This window comes from Physcomitrium patens, chromosome 8 (genome assembly GCF_059467195.1).
Source record: "Physcomitrium patens ecotype Gransden chromosome 8, ASM5946719v1, whole genome shotgun sequence".
Lineage (NCBI taxonomy): Eukaryota > Viridiplantae > Streptophyta > Bryopsida > Funariales > Funariaceae > Physcomitrium > Physcomitrium patens.
In genome coordinates, this window is record NC_143417.1 from 11,406,359 (window position 1) to 11,422,070 (window position 15,712).

The following is a 15,712-nucleotide window of genomic DNA, read 5'->3' on the forward strand; positions in this document are numbered from 1 at the left end:
TTATTTTGTATATATATATATATAGTTAGTGGCAACAAGGAGGATATTATATATATCTTTAGATAGAAGTTTTTTAAGTAATGAGTTTAAAAAAAACTATCTAATTTTATTAATGTGTTTTCTAAATAAAATTGAGAATACTTGACATATTCAAAACCTTCTTACCAGCCTCATCAATAATATTAACTTAATCCTCATTACAAAAAAAATATTCTGCAACTTATTATAAAACTTTAAAGCTAGATAATAATCTGATTTTTTTTTGAGATGCGAACATTCAAAGTGATCCAGTAACCACTCTCAATCACCCCATGGCTAGCTTTGGGATGATGATGATGTAAAGGTACATACGTCCTTTTAACAAAAAAAATCGTTTTAAAATCCATTACTAATTAAACTTTTTTTTTAAACAAAAATATATACTGAAGAGTCAACCTACCTAGTACTTCAAAGTGATAATAAAGAGAAAAGAGATAAAGAGAAAACTGCATTTAAACTTCTACAGTTTTTAGACACAAAGAATTCCAAAACCAAAATGAGCTGATTCAAAAAGAGAGACAGCGTCTGTTTTGCTCAGAATATCTGCCCGAGAGCGGGGGCAGGAGCTGCCCGGGAGGAATTAGGGTTGGGGGAGTCGGGAGGTGCAAGAAGGCCACGGAGCTGCATAGTAGCCCTCTTTTCCAAGCGCCATCGGTCGAGCCCCCTCGCCTAGACCACTCCCACGCTCCTCTGCCGCGCCAACCATGGCTGTCGCGCAACCTGAAGTCAAGCTTTTCGGGCGCTGGTCGTTCGACGACATCGAGGTTCGTTTTTTTCCCACCACTTCAGCCTGTCTTCACGTTCTCTGCCTAACTGTTTTGTGGAACGCGGGGTTTAGGGTTTTTCGGTGGCAAGGTTTTGAGGGTTTCGTGATGGAGTGGTGCGCAATTGGGACTCGGTCGCGATCTGCGATGCGGTCTGCATATGATGGGAGTGTGTTAGGGCGAGCTGACGGTTTGGAGTCGCGTTGTTTGTGTCGGGTGTGCAGATTAACGATATCTCTCTGGCGGATTACATTGCCGTGTCGGTGGACAAGCATGCCACCTTCGTGCCCCACACCGCCGGGCGGTACTCCGTGAAGCGTTTCAGGAAGGCGCAATGCCCCATCGTTGAGAGGTTGACGAACTCCCTGATGATGCACGGGCGCAACAACGGGAAGAAGTTGATGGCGGTGCGCATCGTGAAGCACGCGATGGAGATCATCCACCTGCTGACGGACCAGAACCCCATCCAGGTCATCGTGGATGCCATCATCAACAGGTAGGTTATCTCGAACACTTGTTTAGCTGCATATTGGGGGGAGAGGCGGGGGATGGGCGCATGGGCGGGAGGAGAGGTTGCAACAGGAATTTAGGGTTATGCGGGATGATGTGGGGCTCGGGAGCTGAGAGGTCGCGGTGGGAATGGGTACAGTGGTCCTCGTGAAGACGCAACGCGTATCGGATCCGCTGGAGTGATCAGGAGGCAGGCCGTGGATATTTCTCCATTGAGGAGGGTGAACCAGGCGATCTACTTGCTGACGACGGGTGCGCGAGAGTCGGCGTTCAGGAACATCAAGACGATCGCGGAGTGCTTGGCGGACGAGTTGATAAACGCGGCCAAGGGTTCGTCGAACAGGTAGGAGGTGTTGGGATTGGGGCGAGGTGTGTGAGGGGTGGGATGCATGGAGGGAATTGAGTGATATGGTGGATAGTGAATGGATTTTGTGGTGGAATGGAAAAGAAATGGGATGTTGAGGGGATTGACATAGCGTGGTTGGTTGTGACAGCTACGCCATCAAGAAGAAGGACGAGATCGAGCGTGTGGCCAAAGCCAATCGTTAAGCTAGTATCAGGATGGTGGTTGCTTATAAAAGTAGTGTTTCATTACACAACGGTGTCTATAAATTTTTGGTGGTTTGATTTGACTACTCATATTTTGATTATTCAAGTTGTGGTTCGCCACATATGTTTCCTCCAGATATTTTTGTTTTATAAGGTGTTGTGCAGATTTGGGGCATCATCTGTGGCAATTTAAGTAATATTTGCTTGGTTTGTCTTGACCTGCAATGTGTATGTACCGTTTAAATTTGGTCATTGTGGACTGGAGCTGAAATACAATCCAGTGTAGGAATTCCGAATTCACTAGTTTAATTTTTTTCTTTACGAGTGGTTTTGCGAATGTATTTTTCCTGCGATTGTCTGCCTCATTTTTAAATCATGTTCCCTCATGCCATGTTTTTCTTTTCTCGTTTTTGATGTTGATCTTTCCACTTACATTTTCTAGCTATGGCACGCATGAAAATAGCGTAAAAAGTATCTTCAATGTATGACAAATCGCTGCTTGATCATGATAGTTCCATATTATACAGAGCGCTTTACGTGCGCTGTTATCCGTGCAACCACAACAGCCCGGAAAGACAAAACCAGGGTGACACGCTCATATCCCACTTACCGACCGAATTTAAGGGGTGAAAGGTATTTTACACGTTTACACCCTTGCGTGAGTATTTCCATGTGCAATTTTCTCGTCAAGTGCAACTGACAAGTAAGCTTGGACGCTAATACTGGCGGGAAGTATTGCTAATCTACACCCACCTACCAACAGTGAATTATTGTTCTGGTTTCAAATATTCAAATAGCTTTTAGTAGTGAGCTGCACACGCTTATTTTCATAATACCATTCGGTTGCGCATTGAATGTATATACTTTCTGCGGGTTCGTCAGTATAACATGAACCAATTGCTCCTACTCATCCCGGAAACAAAATTGGGCTAACTGTAAAGGTTACAAGAGATTCTTACTTTTTAAAATCATAACAGAGTGACAAGTTAATTTTGACGTTGATTGCATGGAATAGCATGCCAGAAAGTTTTTACTCCATTCTAAAGTACGATCAAGATTGTTCAGATTGAATATTGCCAGGAATTTGCAAGTTTCAGGCCATTGCTCAAATGATCAAAAACATGGGAGACTGATCCTGTAACTCCGGTTATGTATAAGTCATACAAAGCCCAAAAATATCTGAATAATCAGAGACGACCTCCAATTTCACGGAATACTTCATCACCGCGCTCTTCTTCTCCATTTGCGTCGTCGTCATCGTCCTCCTCTTCCTCTTCCTCTTCATCTAATTCGTCCTCTTCATCTCCATCTTCCATGCGACGCGGAGCGCTCAGAACCACGTTTTGACCTTTAGAATCGTCAAGGTCTTTCTGCAACCGAGCCATATTTGCTTCCCGCCGTTTGGCCTCGACTTGAGCTTTTTCAGCTTTCCGCTTCTCGAGATCAGGCCTAAGTAGGAAAGCAAAGTTGGAGTTCAAAACAAGGGAAAAAAGGAAAAAAGGAAAATCTGCACGAAAGGTAATAAAATGAACAAACATCCTGCACTAGACAAATGGACTTTTTCTAGTGCCTCATGAGAAAGATTTCCTTGAGCTATTCACATGAAGTTTAAGTGTTCCTTCTTAAAACTTGTACTGTCAACCCTTCTTGCCATCTGAAGTTGGTGTCCTGTGTACACTCTGCTGGTGAGGAACTTCCTCGTATCCCAGTAGATAGCAGAACTTTCAGTAACGACACTGAATGCAATAGCAACCGACCCATCAAGATTAGAACAAACATTGTAACCAGCTTGGTACACGTACCTGTAAGACTCCATGTACTCATCAGCACACTTGTCCACTTGGTGGAAGAAATCCTCGATACCTTCCCCTGTCACAGCTGAAACTCCGGCATTGCTAAGATTTTTGTAAAACTCATCAAGAACCAAGCAAAGACTGCGGCTCAGACTCGAGGAATAAGACGAATCGCCCTCCACAGCAGCTTGAAAAGCCTCAAAGTCATCCATCCACTGCAGTAGACAAGCGCACAAATATTCAAGCAGCATTTTGAATGCCATTATCGAGGAACAGCTGTAAAAGTGATCCCGACCAAACTATAAACATGCACAACAAAATTTTATGAGGGCATCGAATTACGATTAGAGTACAGCAACATTGAAGTCCTCGTAATGTCCTATATATTTATCTGGTTCAGGGTTAATTTGTACCTCTACGGCAAACTGATGTTTCACAACATCAACCTTGTTGAACGCCAAAAGTAGTGGAAGCCGTGTCTTATACAGTATACCACATGCGTAAAGCATGTTACTCATAAAAGTCACCGGGTTCACGGATCGTGGTGTGTCAACGACGTAAGTTACAACTGTTGGGAAACAAGATGCGAAAGCTTCAATAACTATCGCACCAGAGGCCGACCACGTGAAAATTTCGATCTGTCCAGGGGTATCCACAAGTACATAATCTAGATCGGCCGCCCGTGCCTCTACCAATCCCACAACCTGGCACCCCAAACGCTTGTCAATATCATCCTCATTGTTTTCAGACATCATTGAGGGCAAATTCTGCCAAAGACAAAATTACAAGCACCAAACAACACAGTTTCGAGCCACAAGAAGATATCCGAAATGAGTCGAACAATTTACCTCATCGAACTTAGTGGCAAATAGATTGAGAGATGTCAGGATTCCCCCATTGGGACCCAAGTGGTATTCCTTCATCACATTCTTATAGTTTATAGTATCACGGATATCAATACAAGAAGATATCCTTAATGAGTCGAACAATTTACCTCATCGAACTTAGTGGCAAATAGATTGAGAGATGTCAGGATTCCCCCATTGGGACCCAAGTGGTATTCCTTCATCACATTCTTATAGTTTACAGTATCACGGATATCAATGTTTGCACTGAAAGGTAGAGACATCACTGCAGGGTCAAGGTTCAATACGTAGCCTCTGCTTTTGGAGGTTGATAGATGTGATACCAGCCGCTGCATCAAAGTCGTCTTTCCACTACCTACATACCCGGTTGCAAACTCAAATCAATAGTCATTTCTGAGCTCACAATAAGTAATTGTGGCAGGTCTAGGAATTGGGCGTTTCTTTGGCGAGCACGAGAGAAGACTCCAAACCAGGGCTGGGGCTTTGAAGGAACATGTTGCAAAAGTGGGCACAAGGAGTACACTACTGCCTCTTCCATGAGGCAAAATCATATATCAACACACAAGCTCATGCAGCGAGTATCTTTTGAAAACAAAGAGACTGACGCCCAACTATTCAAAACAAAGAACTTCAGTGAAGAGCGCACCTGCCATCCCGATGACAATGATCACAACCGGCTTTTTGTGCACCATATTACCGGGGGCTGAGCTAGCACTACTACTGGATGCCTCTTCAGAATCGTCAGCTGCTTTGCCTTGTAACTTCCCTTCTGCAGTATCGTCCATTCTAAATCCCTGCAAGGACACGCTCAATACGTCTCAAAGACCCAACCAGGAAGACCGCGCCGACTAACCATTCCCACTAACAGCACTACCGTTGTCCTACGACAGACATAATCACGGCAATCGATACTTCTATCAAAACACGATTCCGCAAGCACCGATCAATGTCATCGACAACAGCAAACCCTAAACCTCAACCAGCCAAAACCCCTCCATCCCAACAGTCATTCAAAGCTCCAACCTGGCCGACTAACCGTTCCCACTGGCAGCACTAGCGTTGCCCAATCACCACAAAATCCCCATAAAAGACGAACCCAACTGACGTGAATCAAAACTGCACCTGCGAAACAAAGGATGCAAAATTTGATGTTCTGAGCGATTACGTTTTCGTGAGACAATTGCCAGTCTTCGCTTCCGTGCCAGAAATAGTAAAAGCGACGCTCGAGATTATTGTCTTTAAGTACGCTATGAATTCGTGTAACTAGACAGATCGAGCTTCTCGATTCATGAAGGCGAAGTGAGAATCATGAAACCTCGTCAGTCAGGCCAACTGAACTGCCCTTCAAGCAATGAGAAGATAGTTAGGGTTCTGAAGATCACGGTTATGAGACCACCGTCTGCATCCCTGTGACCGTGAACGCGGTAGTAGGATTAAGTAACGAGCTAAGTAAGATGGACACCATGCCTCGAGTTGGGGTAAGAATGTAACATTTTATAATGTTCGGTAGTCTTAATTGGCATAAACATATCACAACTACAATTTTTATTTTAAAAAATTCAAACTTGGAGGTTCTATTGAACTTAGATGCAAAGTTTTAAATAAAGAAATAGGATTGTAGGTATACACATAAATCACATATACAATAATAAGTGGAGATTTCCATATCTTACAGATGTATTTTTTTTTCATTCATAAAAAATATTAATAATGATATGATATGATATTAGAATATCAAAAGATATATTTTGGAAGCGTGTATGTTTATATATATATATATATGTATATAATTTTAAAATATAATTAACATAATGAATATTTAATCTTACAAAATTGATGAAAAAAAAAAAAAAAAAAAAACATATACTTTACACTTGTCATAGTTTCAAAGATAAATGCATATATTTTTTTCAAGTAGATTCCACTAATTGTAGAAGATCTTTAATAAGAGATCTTGCATACTGATAAATAAACTTACCAATTAAGGTAAAATATTATTATTTTAAATTAATAAAAAAAATAAGATTACTAAGTTAATAAATTTTAATATTAACATAACAAAATAAGATGATTTGATCATTAGAGTGCCAATAAAATCTATCAAAAAAAATGCTATTTAAGAAATGTAATGATTAAATCTTCTTATAAATACAAAAATATAAAAAACATGGTTTAAAAGTAGTTTAGAAAATTTAACTTCTGTAACATAGTCTTATGACATATCTTATTAGTACGTGAAATATAAACTTACTTCAAAAGTATATAACTTGTTATATATAAGTTTGGTAATAAAATATCAAAATATATATTATTAATTTTTTTACAAATCACTGAATTAATTTACTAAAGCTGATCTGCGATATTTTAATCTGCTTGTAAAATTTTAAAATTTATTTCTTGTTTTTATATCATACCAAGTACTTTATGTTTGTTTTGATTTGTTTTGTGGCCTTTCACTTCTTTTCTTTGTATAAAGACTTTTACAACTTTGAGAAGAAAACATAATTTTGATGCAATAACACCTTATACACAAAATCTTTGTAAAATTCTACAAAGAGTATAAATATTTTAAATATTTTAAATTATTTTATTTAAATACACGTCTTTATAACAAATGTAACAAACTTGTTTGTATCAATTCAGTGCCAATAAATTTAGAATATATTTATAATTTTTTTTTAGTTACTAATTTATTTTTTAAACACCTTAATTTCTTGAAGTCTCTTTCTAGTCCTATCTATATTTTTTAAATAAACACATGTAGATATTGGACTGTATGTCATCTAAATAAACAGTTAGAATATTCTACTAAGCTTGTGTAAACAATCTCATGAATAATGTTTATTAATTTATCAAAATAGGCAAACAACACCTAATTCTAAAAATTATGCAATTTATTTTGTTTTGTAAGATTAATATGTTTTATTATCTCATATTTATATAAAATACATAAAATTTATAAATATTCTTTCTAAAAGATTTTGAACTTAAAACTTTGATTTGTGTTCTTTGCTTAAACAACAAACCACTTTTATTTCCCCCAATCCATCACAATTTTGCATTATAAAATATTTGTCATGCAAATAAACAAATCTTTATAACATTGGATTACTATAAATTTGGAGTTACAGCACAACAAAGTTTGCAGGCGTTGAGGATGTAAAATTGCATAATGTTGAAATTTGTCCAATTTATTCATCTCTATTTGCAATTAATCAACAACACTAACAAATCATCAAAAAAATACAAGAAAACAAAAGAAGAAAAAAATGGGTATAACGCATCGGTATAAACTCCACTGATGAGAACCGGACGCAACATGAGTCGAAACATGAGTCGAATTCACAACAAGTAGAGAAAAACAAAAACCAAGTCAAGTAATGTCAAAGTCCAAAAGAACAACAAGTAAAGTAAAAGTAAAAGTAAAAGGAAGTATTAGGACGGCCTTCATGGCCTGCATGCCCGTTGATTGTTCGTAGCGTCGAAGCGTCAACCCTAATTCTTGAATGGGAAGATGAATGCGGATTTATCCATGGATGAATTTATCTCCCGGAAGAGGCGGTTTACCACCGGGAGAGTCGGTAACCCAAGGGAGTCTGCCTTCAATTTGTAGCGATGACCAAGGGCTGGAGAAGAAACCGCGTTGGTAGGTGTTAAGCAGTCACTAAATGTGTGCAAAAACCCTGGAATCGTGCATCGACCATGCGTGCGCATCTTCCGTCGTTTTTGTCCGCGAAGTGGATGCGCAGGAATCTTTGCATTACATTCCCAATGCTTCCCCGCATAGTGTCTCGATGGCCGTGTGAATCATCTCTGTGGATAGGCTCCGACGACGATGGGCAAGCTCGATTTGGAGTTGAGTTGAATTGAGCTTTGTCGTCGCGTTTCGTGATTCCTGGCTTGGAAGCATCTGGTGCGGCGAATAATTATTTTTATTCTGTTTTGTTTTTGTTTTTGTTTTCTTGTTTTTTGAGGCAATCCTTGGACATGTCCTTGTTTTTGCGTGGTTAAGGGGTTGGAAGTGGTTTGTGGCAAGTAGAGAGACGAGCGATTCCGTGGAGTTAGGCGACGAGCATGTAGTTGAAGATTGTGGTACGCTGGCATTCGGTGTATGTATAGCATTCTCGGCTGGTTAAGTTGAAACGGGAGGTGTACACGTGACCATGGAGGCCCTTCGGTCGCGGTTGATGTCGTCGACGCCACAAGGGTTGTCCACGAGAGGCTGCGATGCTGCTGTTGTGCCTTTGCAGAGGAGTGTGAGATTGGTTGCCTCAAGGTCGCGTACGTCTCGCCTCTCGCCGTTTGCTTCCGTGAGCTGTGGATCTGGCGTTCCATCGTCCCGCAAAATATCGGGGTTAGCGATGGCAATGCAGGCAGGTCCTGGAGAAAATGCTACGTTTTCTACGAGTTCGACAGCAGGTTTGTGCTTCAAGTTTTGTTGCACTATTTCACTCTCAGCACGTGATTTGTCGTTGTCTGTTTGATTGCTTCTCGTGCTTGGCGTGCGGAGAGAACTGCGCGATCGGGATTGTCTATGTTTGCAAATTGAGAGAGTTCGAGACAATCATCAGGGTTTTCTTGATTATTACTGGAAACATTAGATCAAATGGTACAGCGATACTGTTCAATTATGAATTTATCTCCATCTTTCCTAAATGGTAGTAAACCAAGCGGTCTTATCAGTATCTGTAAATATATGGATCGCTTCGCTGGTTCACTCCATCGGCGTTAGTCTTCAAGAACTTGGAAATTACGTCATCCAAAAGCCATTTCCTTGGGATCCAGGTTTTACATTCCGAGAGTGGTGGCAAGAATCTGCGAGATTTTTCTTGACATGATTGAGAACATTAGATTCCAACATCTGTACAGGATGGTGGTTTTAGTTCTGTTTACCAATTTTGCGGTTCATTCTAGGGTGGATCTTGCAGACGTGGTAGCGACGTGGCGGAGCGCACAGGCGGTGTGCTTCGATGTTGATAGCACAGTTTGTGAGGACGAAGGAATTGATGAGCTAGCAGCCTTCTGCGGAGCAGGGGAAGCAGTTGCTGCATGGACGGCCAGGTCTGAGCTTCTTTCTCCCATTGTGTATGTATTCTTTCAAGTGGTACAAATGCTTCTCATCACTTTTCTTTCGTGCTATCGACCCAGGTAGACCACATGGCCCGCAATTTTTGCATGATTTGTCACAGGAACAGTACTGGTTTTGTGAAAAATGAATACTTATGAAGGTCTTTGCAACAATTCCTTCATCCAATTACAAAAGTGTAGGCACGGGCACGGTCTCAGCAGGATTTTTCTCTCGTGTGTTGATACCAATTCCGTAGCATCTTTGACCATATTTGTAGCTCTTTACTTAAAGACAATGATACTGTTCATCTTCAGGCCCATGTATTTGGATACTCTCTGTCCGAATGCTCTTGCATTATTAGAAAATTTATAATCAATCCTGAAATTATATGTTGATTCTGTTGTATGGCAGGGCTATGGGAGGTTCAGTGCCTTTTGAGGACGCACTTGCTGCTAGGCTTGCATTGTTTCGTCCCTCTGTACAAACTTTGGCAAAGTTTCTCGACACCAGACCTCCACGGTATGTTATCTCAGACCAAATCTACAATTGTATATTTAATTTAAACTATTGAATGCTAGATATTATTGATCTGTCTATACGTGCAAGATGAATCTGTCTTGAAGTATTGAGATGTGTAGTCAGGTTTGTGCTTCGAATGATCTGTCTCGATGCTAAACCAGCCGTACTTAAGATTTGAGCTCAAAAGTTGGGAGTAGGGTCGAAGTTTAGCTCTTATTTAGAGCTCACTAGTATTTTGCTTATAGTAAAATGTCTGATGATGCTGAGATGGATAACTTTGATCCTTCTGTGCAGCTTAAGCCAAGGCATACGGGAATTAGTATCTAAGTTGCACTCACGTGGAACCGATGTGTTTCTGGTGTCGGGGGGTTTTCGGCAGATGATTGCGGTAGTTCTTCTCTCCTTTGGTTTTTGTCTTCTGTTCACGGGCATGGATACCGATGAAGTTCATTGTTATTTGAGATGAAATGTTTATAAAAAATTGTATGCATTTTAAATGCTCTTTATCATACATTCACTTAATCTATAAATTTCATTTCTAATATTAATTCTTGGTTGAACATAGCCTGTAGCTGCTCAGTTGCACATTCCAAGCGACAATGTGTTCGCTAACTCGCTTCTCTTTGGCGACGATGGCGAATATACTGGTTTTGATGCTACAGAACCTACTTCAAGAAGTGGGGGCAAGGCCCAGGCTATAGAACAAATCAAAAAGGTAAACTATTATTTCATGAAATCCTACTTTTCACATTCTTGTTGTTTTCGATGGAAGAAGGATTTAAAATGTCGTCTCAAACCACTATTTCCCAATGAATGTGTTACTGGTTTTCAAGAACGGCAACATCAATTCCAGTGTTGAAATGCACAGTCATCTGGTTGACTGGATTCTTCACCTCTTTCTTGTGATTGTGTTGGATGATCACTGTAAAATCTGGTGTGAAGATACTTGCACTTTGTATTTCAAATTTTCCATGATGTTTCTGAACAATAATGCGTAATAGAAGTTTTCAACCGCCAATAAGTCATTTGAATGAACATTGTGTTTGTTGGACACATAGGAACACGGATATCAAACTTTGGTGATGATAGGAGATGGTGCTACAGACCTTGAGGCAAGATACCTTTTTCTCATCAGTATTCTTTACTTATCCTGAAGTCGAAAAAAGGACCGAAAAAGGACTTACATACTTCGATTGGGATATTACTCAAGATTATGAAATGCTATTAATTTTGGAGCTATTTCTATGCTGGACTTGTATTCATCTGGCAAATTCTTTCTTTGTTTAAGTGGTTCATTTGTCTTGGAATTTTTCAATAGTTCTTTTATTTATTTATTAATTAAATTTCATATTTGCTCAATACTTGTTGTTTTCATCGAGTCGGAAAGCAATAGTCCATATCATTTGTCATTCCCCACTGGTTTTCATCCAGCAATATTAGCGTAATCATTTACGCTCTGGTGTCTAAGCAAAGACTTTTTACTTGCAGGCCCGAAGACCTGGTGGTGCAGATCTTTTCATCTGCTACGGTGGTGTCGTGGCACGCCATAGTGTGGTGGCCGGAGCAGACTGGTTTGTTACTTCATTCCAAGATCTCATTGAGTCGCTCAACTGAAAACAATCATCACCTAAAGTAATCCTTTCTACCTGGAGCGTGGTCTGCTGTGTGCTAGACTAAAGCCTGATATCTGTTGACGATGTTACAAAAAATTCTAAAAATTCAAGATTTGGACGTGTGAGAAATTCTCAAAACCTTCATGTGCCACTTTCTTGAGCATATTTTTATACAGAATTTTGGTACATATTAGTCTGAGAGTTTTGCATGCTGTCTCAACCTGATTTTCGGTCGCATTATCATACTCATAGTTATGTTCTTCCTAATATATTGGTGTATTTTTTCTCGTCCAACAACTCCAGTTCTTATCTACCCCTCAGTTGCAAGTTGCCTATTAAGTACCGTCAGGCTTCAGACTGCAAATTCCGCCTCCAATCCAACTTTCGTCCAACCTTGTTGATTCAGGAAGCCCCATTTGAATTGAGGATGTTCATGGATGGTTGTGAGGACGTTCATGCGTGGTTTATCTTACAGAATGGGAATTGAAACAACTAACTAGAAATTGAATGTTTGAACTCGAAATAGCGAAAGAGAATTAGATGAAGCAATACTATTTTGTGAAGTTGACTCCATCACAACAGTTGTCTCTATTCGACTCCTTGAGTCATGGTCGCATGTCGTCATGGATTATCTATGCTCTAGAAGGTATTTTTTCAATTTATTTATGCATGTATTTCTGGAAAGCAGACAGTAGTATAGTGTCAGACCTGTATCAATAGTAAACAATAGAAAACATGCTTGAGAGTCTTGAGGGTTTTTTATGATCATTCATATACCCACATGGTAAATTAAAACAAAGCATCATCAGCTTGTTTGAGTAATTGTATTGGGTCAGGGAGAATCCATCCACTAATTGGGCATAGACGAAGATTAATATTTGATGTTTAATAAAAATGATTTTAAAAATATTTTATGTCTCAAAAATAACTTTTTCTTTTAGCTTTTTTGATGCTTTTTCTTGTAATATATTCTAAGGTATTGATACTTAAGTATTATTTCTTCTATAAAAAATTATATGCTTAATGAATTGTATTTTTTATTCAAAATTTTAATTATTAATTAAATACATCATATATTTGGTTTTATTTAACTTAGATCACATAAATAATATATATATATATATATATATATATATATATATATTATTAAAAACTCATATTTGAATTGTTGTACTTATTTATGCAAGAAAAAAAAGATGTTCCTATGCTATTTTACAACACTTTGTTTACAACTTTATGTACATATTAAATAAATTCTATTGAAATTTGGATAAAATTTGAAAGAAATCTAAAACTTCAGTGGTTTTATTAATTGTAATTATCATAGTCAACAATGACCCACTATATATTTTATGTGTCCTTTCATTAAGCCTTGTATTACAATCAACATATTAAAAAGAAAACAATTACCAATACATCATAATGAAATAATAATAATAATTAAGAATCTAACTGAGAAGAAGTCAAATTCAAGGAGGCGCCAATATAAAATTGAATTTTTTGTATATTTGTGTGTATATAATATTAATAAGCATACATAGAAGCTATGTAAGATTCTTTCAAGTGTATCAATATGCATTACAATATTTGATTAATGACACCCATCAAAGCTAAAGGTCAACTATTGAAAACAAGACAGTATGAATTAAAGAGAAATAGGTCTAAAAATCAATTTTAAAACTTCTTTGTAACATAAAAAATCAACAATTGATAGATTTATTTTGAGAGTTGTTATTTGTTGAATTACCATACAAAGCACTTGAGTTGTCTCAATTTGGACAATATTAGAATTGTAATAAATATCCTTTAGACAGATATTTGTTTTCAAATTTATAGCAAGATATAATCCATTTGGTATCACAATCTTCAGAAAGATTGTCAATACATAATAATACTATTGGAATTGGATATTACACTTGATGGCATATAAAATATGTTGTATAAAGGTAGTTATATAGGCCTCAACAACAATCAAATAACTTTATGATTTTTTTGCCTTGATGTAGAACATTACCAACAATTAAAGGAACTTATTAACCACCTTTATGCAAAACATTAATTACAACTTATTTAGAATACAGATCTTAGACTTTATTGACTTATAAATTAATTTGATTGCTTCTTGTGGAACTAATTTATTAAAAGAAGAGATAGTATAATGAATTTACTTATAAATTAAGTAAATATAATCAATTAAAAATAAGTATAAGTAGATAGAAACATACTAAAAAGATAATATTTATATTAAGAAGCTTCAATGATATTATTTGTGTGCATATTATATATATTTATTTTTGTAGATATATCAAATTGCTATTGAAAGTATAAGTAGTTTTATAAGAGTTGAAAAAAATGACTATATATATATATATATATATATATATATTTTAGAAGTTGATTGTATGAACAAAGTAATAATTAGATAAAAGTTCTTAATAAATATTTGATAAAAATTTATAAATTCTAAATAATATTGGACATCTTGTATAATTCTTGGAGTTGTTTAATCCATAATAGACTATATTTTTTTTTAATAATCTATTGAAAAATCTTTACTTGAAATAATATATTTGAAAAAATTGACTTGAATTTGGTAAAATTTATGTTTTCTAACTTGGAATATAATTCTAAACCTTTAAGTTTTTGTAATACAAAGCATATATGTTATTCATGCTCCTCCATGCTCTTTAAATAAATAATTATTTTGTCTAAATAATATAAAAGATGATAATCCAAAAAAATAAAAAATAAAAAATTTATAAAGTATTAATAAGTAGATACTTATTAATATTAATCCTCAAATCAACCTCAAAGATTACTTATAAAATTATAAAACTAGTATTTTGGCAATATATTAACATTTATTTTTAGATAAAATTTGATATTATTTATATTACTATAAGATTACAATAACAAATAAAGATCAATATGATTATTGGCATTTAGACTAAACCTTAGAATGACCTTTTTAATTTCCAATTTATATTAAAAATATATAAATCAAAGAAGAAAAAGTATTATTAGATTTGAATGATAATGAATGATGTTGGAGAGAATATTGGATGCTAATTTTTTAATATTACTTTCAATGATTTGGTTTCTTCTATAAATCTCTACAAATAAGTAGTCATGTAATGATAATATCTACTAGATCTTATCATTTTTGCTACAATACAAAGTCTTTATCTGTGAAACATATTGAGGCTTCAATATCTAAAACAAAATAAATTTATTATTTATAACTTGAAATTTTAAAAATTATAAGAACTTTTTGAAAACATATAGGATTTTGTGGTAGAATAAAAGTTTTGTTTGATGGTTGTGATCTAAAATTGTCTAATTATAAGATTCATATTACAACTAGATGTTTTTAATTTTTGACTTTTTCATATTTAATTTTGTGCTCTTGCCTTGTATCCTATTAATTTCATATAATCTTGTCTCTTATAATTTCATATATTCTTGTATCTTATAACTTGATTTTCTACAATATAAATACAAATTTTCATAATGGAATTCATTTTTTTCTTTTTATATTAACTTTTTAAATTAAATTGTATTAAATTATATTAATTTAGATTTAATAAATAGATTAGTAATGACTTAGAAGTTATTATCATTACATATTTATTTATCTCCAACCAAATTTTTATTATTGGTGCATTTTAAAAGAAACAATTATTGCATACAATTATATGATTGCTAAGTTGTTCTAATTTATATTTTTAGTATTATCAATAATATATATTTAAAATTGTATTTACAGAAAATTAAAATTAATTTTTGAAAGCTTTATTTTTTAGTTTAAATAGAAAACAAGTTATTAGAATTTAATAAACAAATAAAAAAAATGGCAACTAAACATGGTTCTTTTTCTTCTTGTTGTTTTATACTTGTTTTGTGTTTGTTTTTTTTGTTTTTTTTTTTTAAATCTCTCTAAGTGCAACCATAAATAATTCTAAAATTAAGATAAGATTATAAAATATTCACA

General features: G+C 36.0%; 3 protein-coding genes across 3 annotated transcripts; 2 read left to right on the top strand and 1 right to left on the bottom strand.

The window, feature by feature from the left end:
• Positions 1-686: 686 nt before the first annotated feature.
• LOC112285861 (small ribosomal subunit protein uS7) lies at positions 687-1,997 on the top strand. Its single transcript, XM_024527167.3, has 4 exons — positions 687-803; positions 1,028-1,299; positions 1,453-1,656; positions 1,808-1,997. The coding sequence occupies exons 1-4, from the start codon at positions 744-746 to the stop codon at positions 1,860-1,862; spliced, it is 591 nt and encodes a 196-aa protein (XP_024382935.1). The 5' UTR covers positions 687-743; the 3' UTR covers positions 1,863-1,997.
• Positions 1,998-2,792: 795 nt separating this feature from the next.
• LOC112285860 (GPN-loop GTPase QQT2) lies at positions 2,793-5,843 on the bottom strand. The gene is made up of 6 exons (XM_024527161.3): positions 5,644-5,843; positions 5,168-5,315; positions 4,650-4,876; positions 4,069-4,359; positions 3,665-3,870; positions 2,793-3,311 (listed from the first exon to the last, which is right to left on the bottom strand). Exons 2-6 carry the CDS (start codon positions 5,304-5,306, stop codon positions 3,050-3,052), a joined length of 1,125 nt encoding a protein of 374 aa, XP_024382929.1. The 5' UTR covers positions 5,307-5,315; positions 5,644-5,843; the 3' UTR covers positions 2,793-3,049.
• A 2,312-nt stretch (positions 5,844-8,155) lies between these two features.
• Positions 8,156-11,909, top strand: LOC112285293 (phosphoserine phosphatase, chloroplastic). Its single transcript, XM_024525974.2, has 8 exons — positions 8,156-8,434; positions 8,561-8,940; positions 9,450-9,582; positions 10,001-10,108; positions 10,403-10,496; positions 10,674-10,823; positions 11,167-11,220; positions 11,597-11,909. The coding sequence occupies exons 2-8, from the start codon at positions 8,685-8,687 to the stop codon at positions 11,720-11,722; spliced, it is 921 nt and encodes a 306-aa protein (XP_024381742.1). The 5' UTR covers positions 8,156-8,434; positions 8,561-8,684; the 3' UTR covers positions 11,723-11,909.
• Positions 11,910-15,712: the final 3,803 nt, after the last annotated feature.

What these genes read in the sequence shown, in the direction of transcription:
- LOC112285861 (XM_024527167.3), top strand. Translation starts at nt 744, where the DNA reads ATGGCTGTCGCGCAACCTGAAGTCAAGCTTTTCGGGCGCTGGTCGTTC. An exon ending in GGTCGTTCGACGACATCGAG is followed by an intron (nt 804 to 1,027) that starts GTTCGTTTTTTT and finishes TCGGGTGTGCAG; the next exon opens with ATTAACGATATCTCTCTGGC. An exon ending in GCCAAGGGTTCGTCGAACAG is followed by an intron (nt 1,657 to 1,807) that starts GTAGGAGGTGTT and finishes TGGTTGTGACAG; the next exon opens with CTACGCCATCAAGAAGAAGG.
- LOC112285860 (XM_024527161.3), bottom strand. Translation starts at nt 5,306, where the DNA reads ATGGACGATACTGCAGAAGGGAAGTTACAAGGCAAAGCAGCTGACGAT. An exon ending in TTGCCACTAAGTTCGATGAG is followed by an intron (nt 4,360 to 4,649) that starts GTAAATTGTTCG and finishes TTGGGGTGCCAG; the next exon opens with GTTGTGGGATTGGTAGAGGC. An exon ending in GAGTACATGGAGTCTTACAG is followed by an intron (nt 3,312 to 3,664) that starts GTACGTGTACCA and finishes TTTCCTACTTAG; the next exon opens with GCCTGATCTCGAGAAGCGGA.
- LOC112285293 (XM_024525974.2), top strand. Translation starts at nt 8,685, where the DNA reads ATGGAGGCCCTTCGGTCGCGGTTGATGTCGTCGACGCCACAAGGGTTG. An exon ending in TTCTACGAGTTCGACAGCAG is followed by an intron (nt 8,941 to 9,449) that starts GTTTGTGCTTCA and finishes TGGATCTTGCAG; the next exon opens with ACGTGGTAGCGACGTGGCGG. An exon ending in GTTGCTGCATGGACGGCCAG is followed by an intron (nt 9,583 to 10,000) that starts GTCTGAGCTTCT and finishes GTTGTATGGCAG; the next exon opens with GGCTATGGGAGGTTCAGTGC.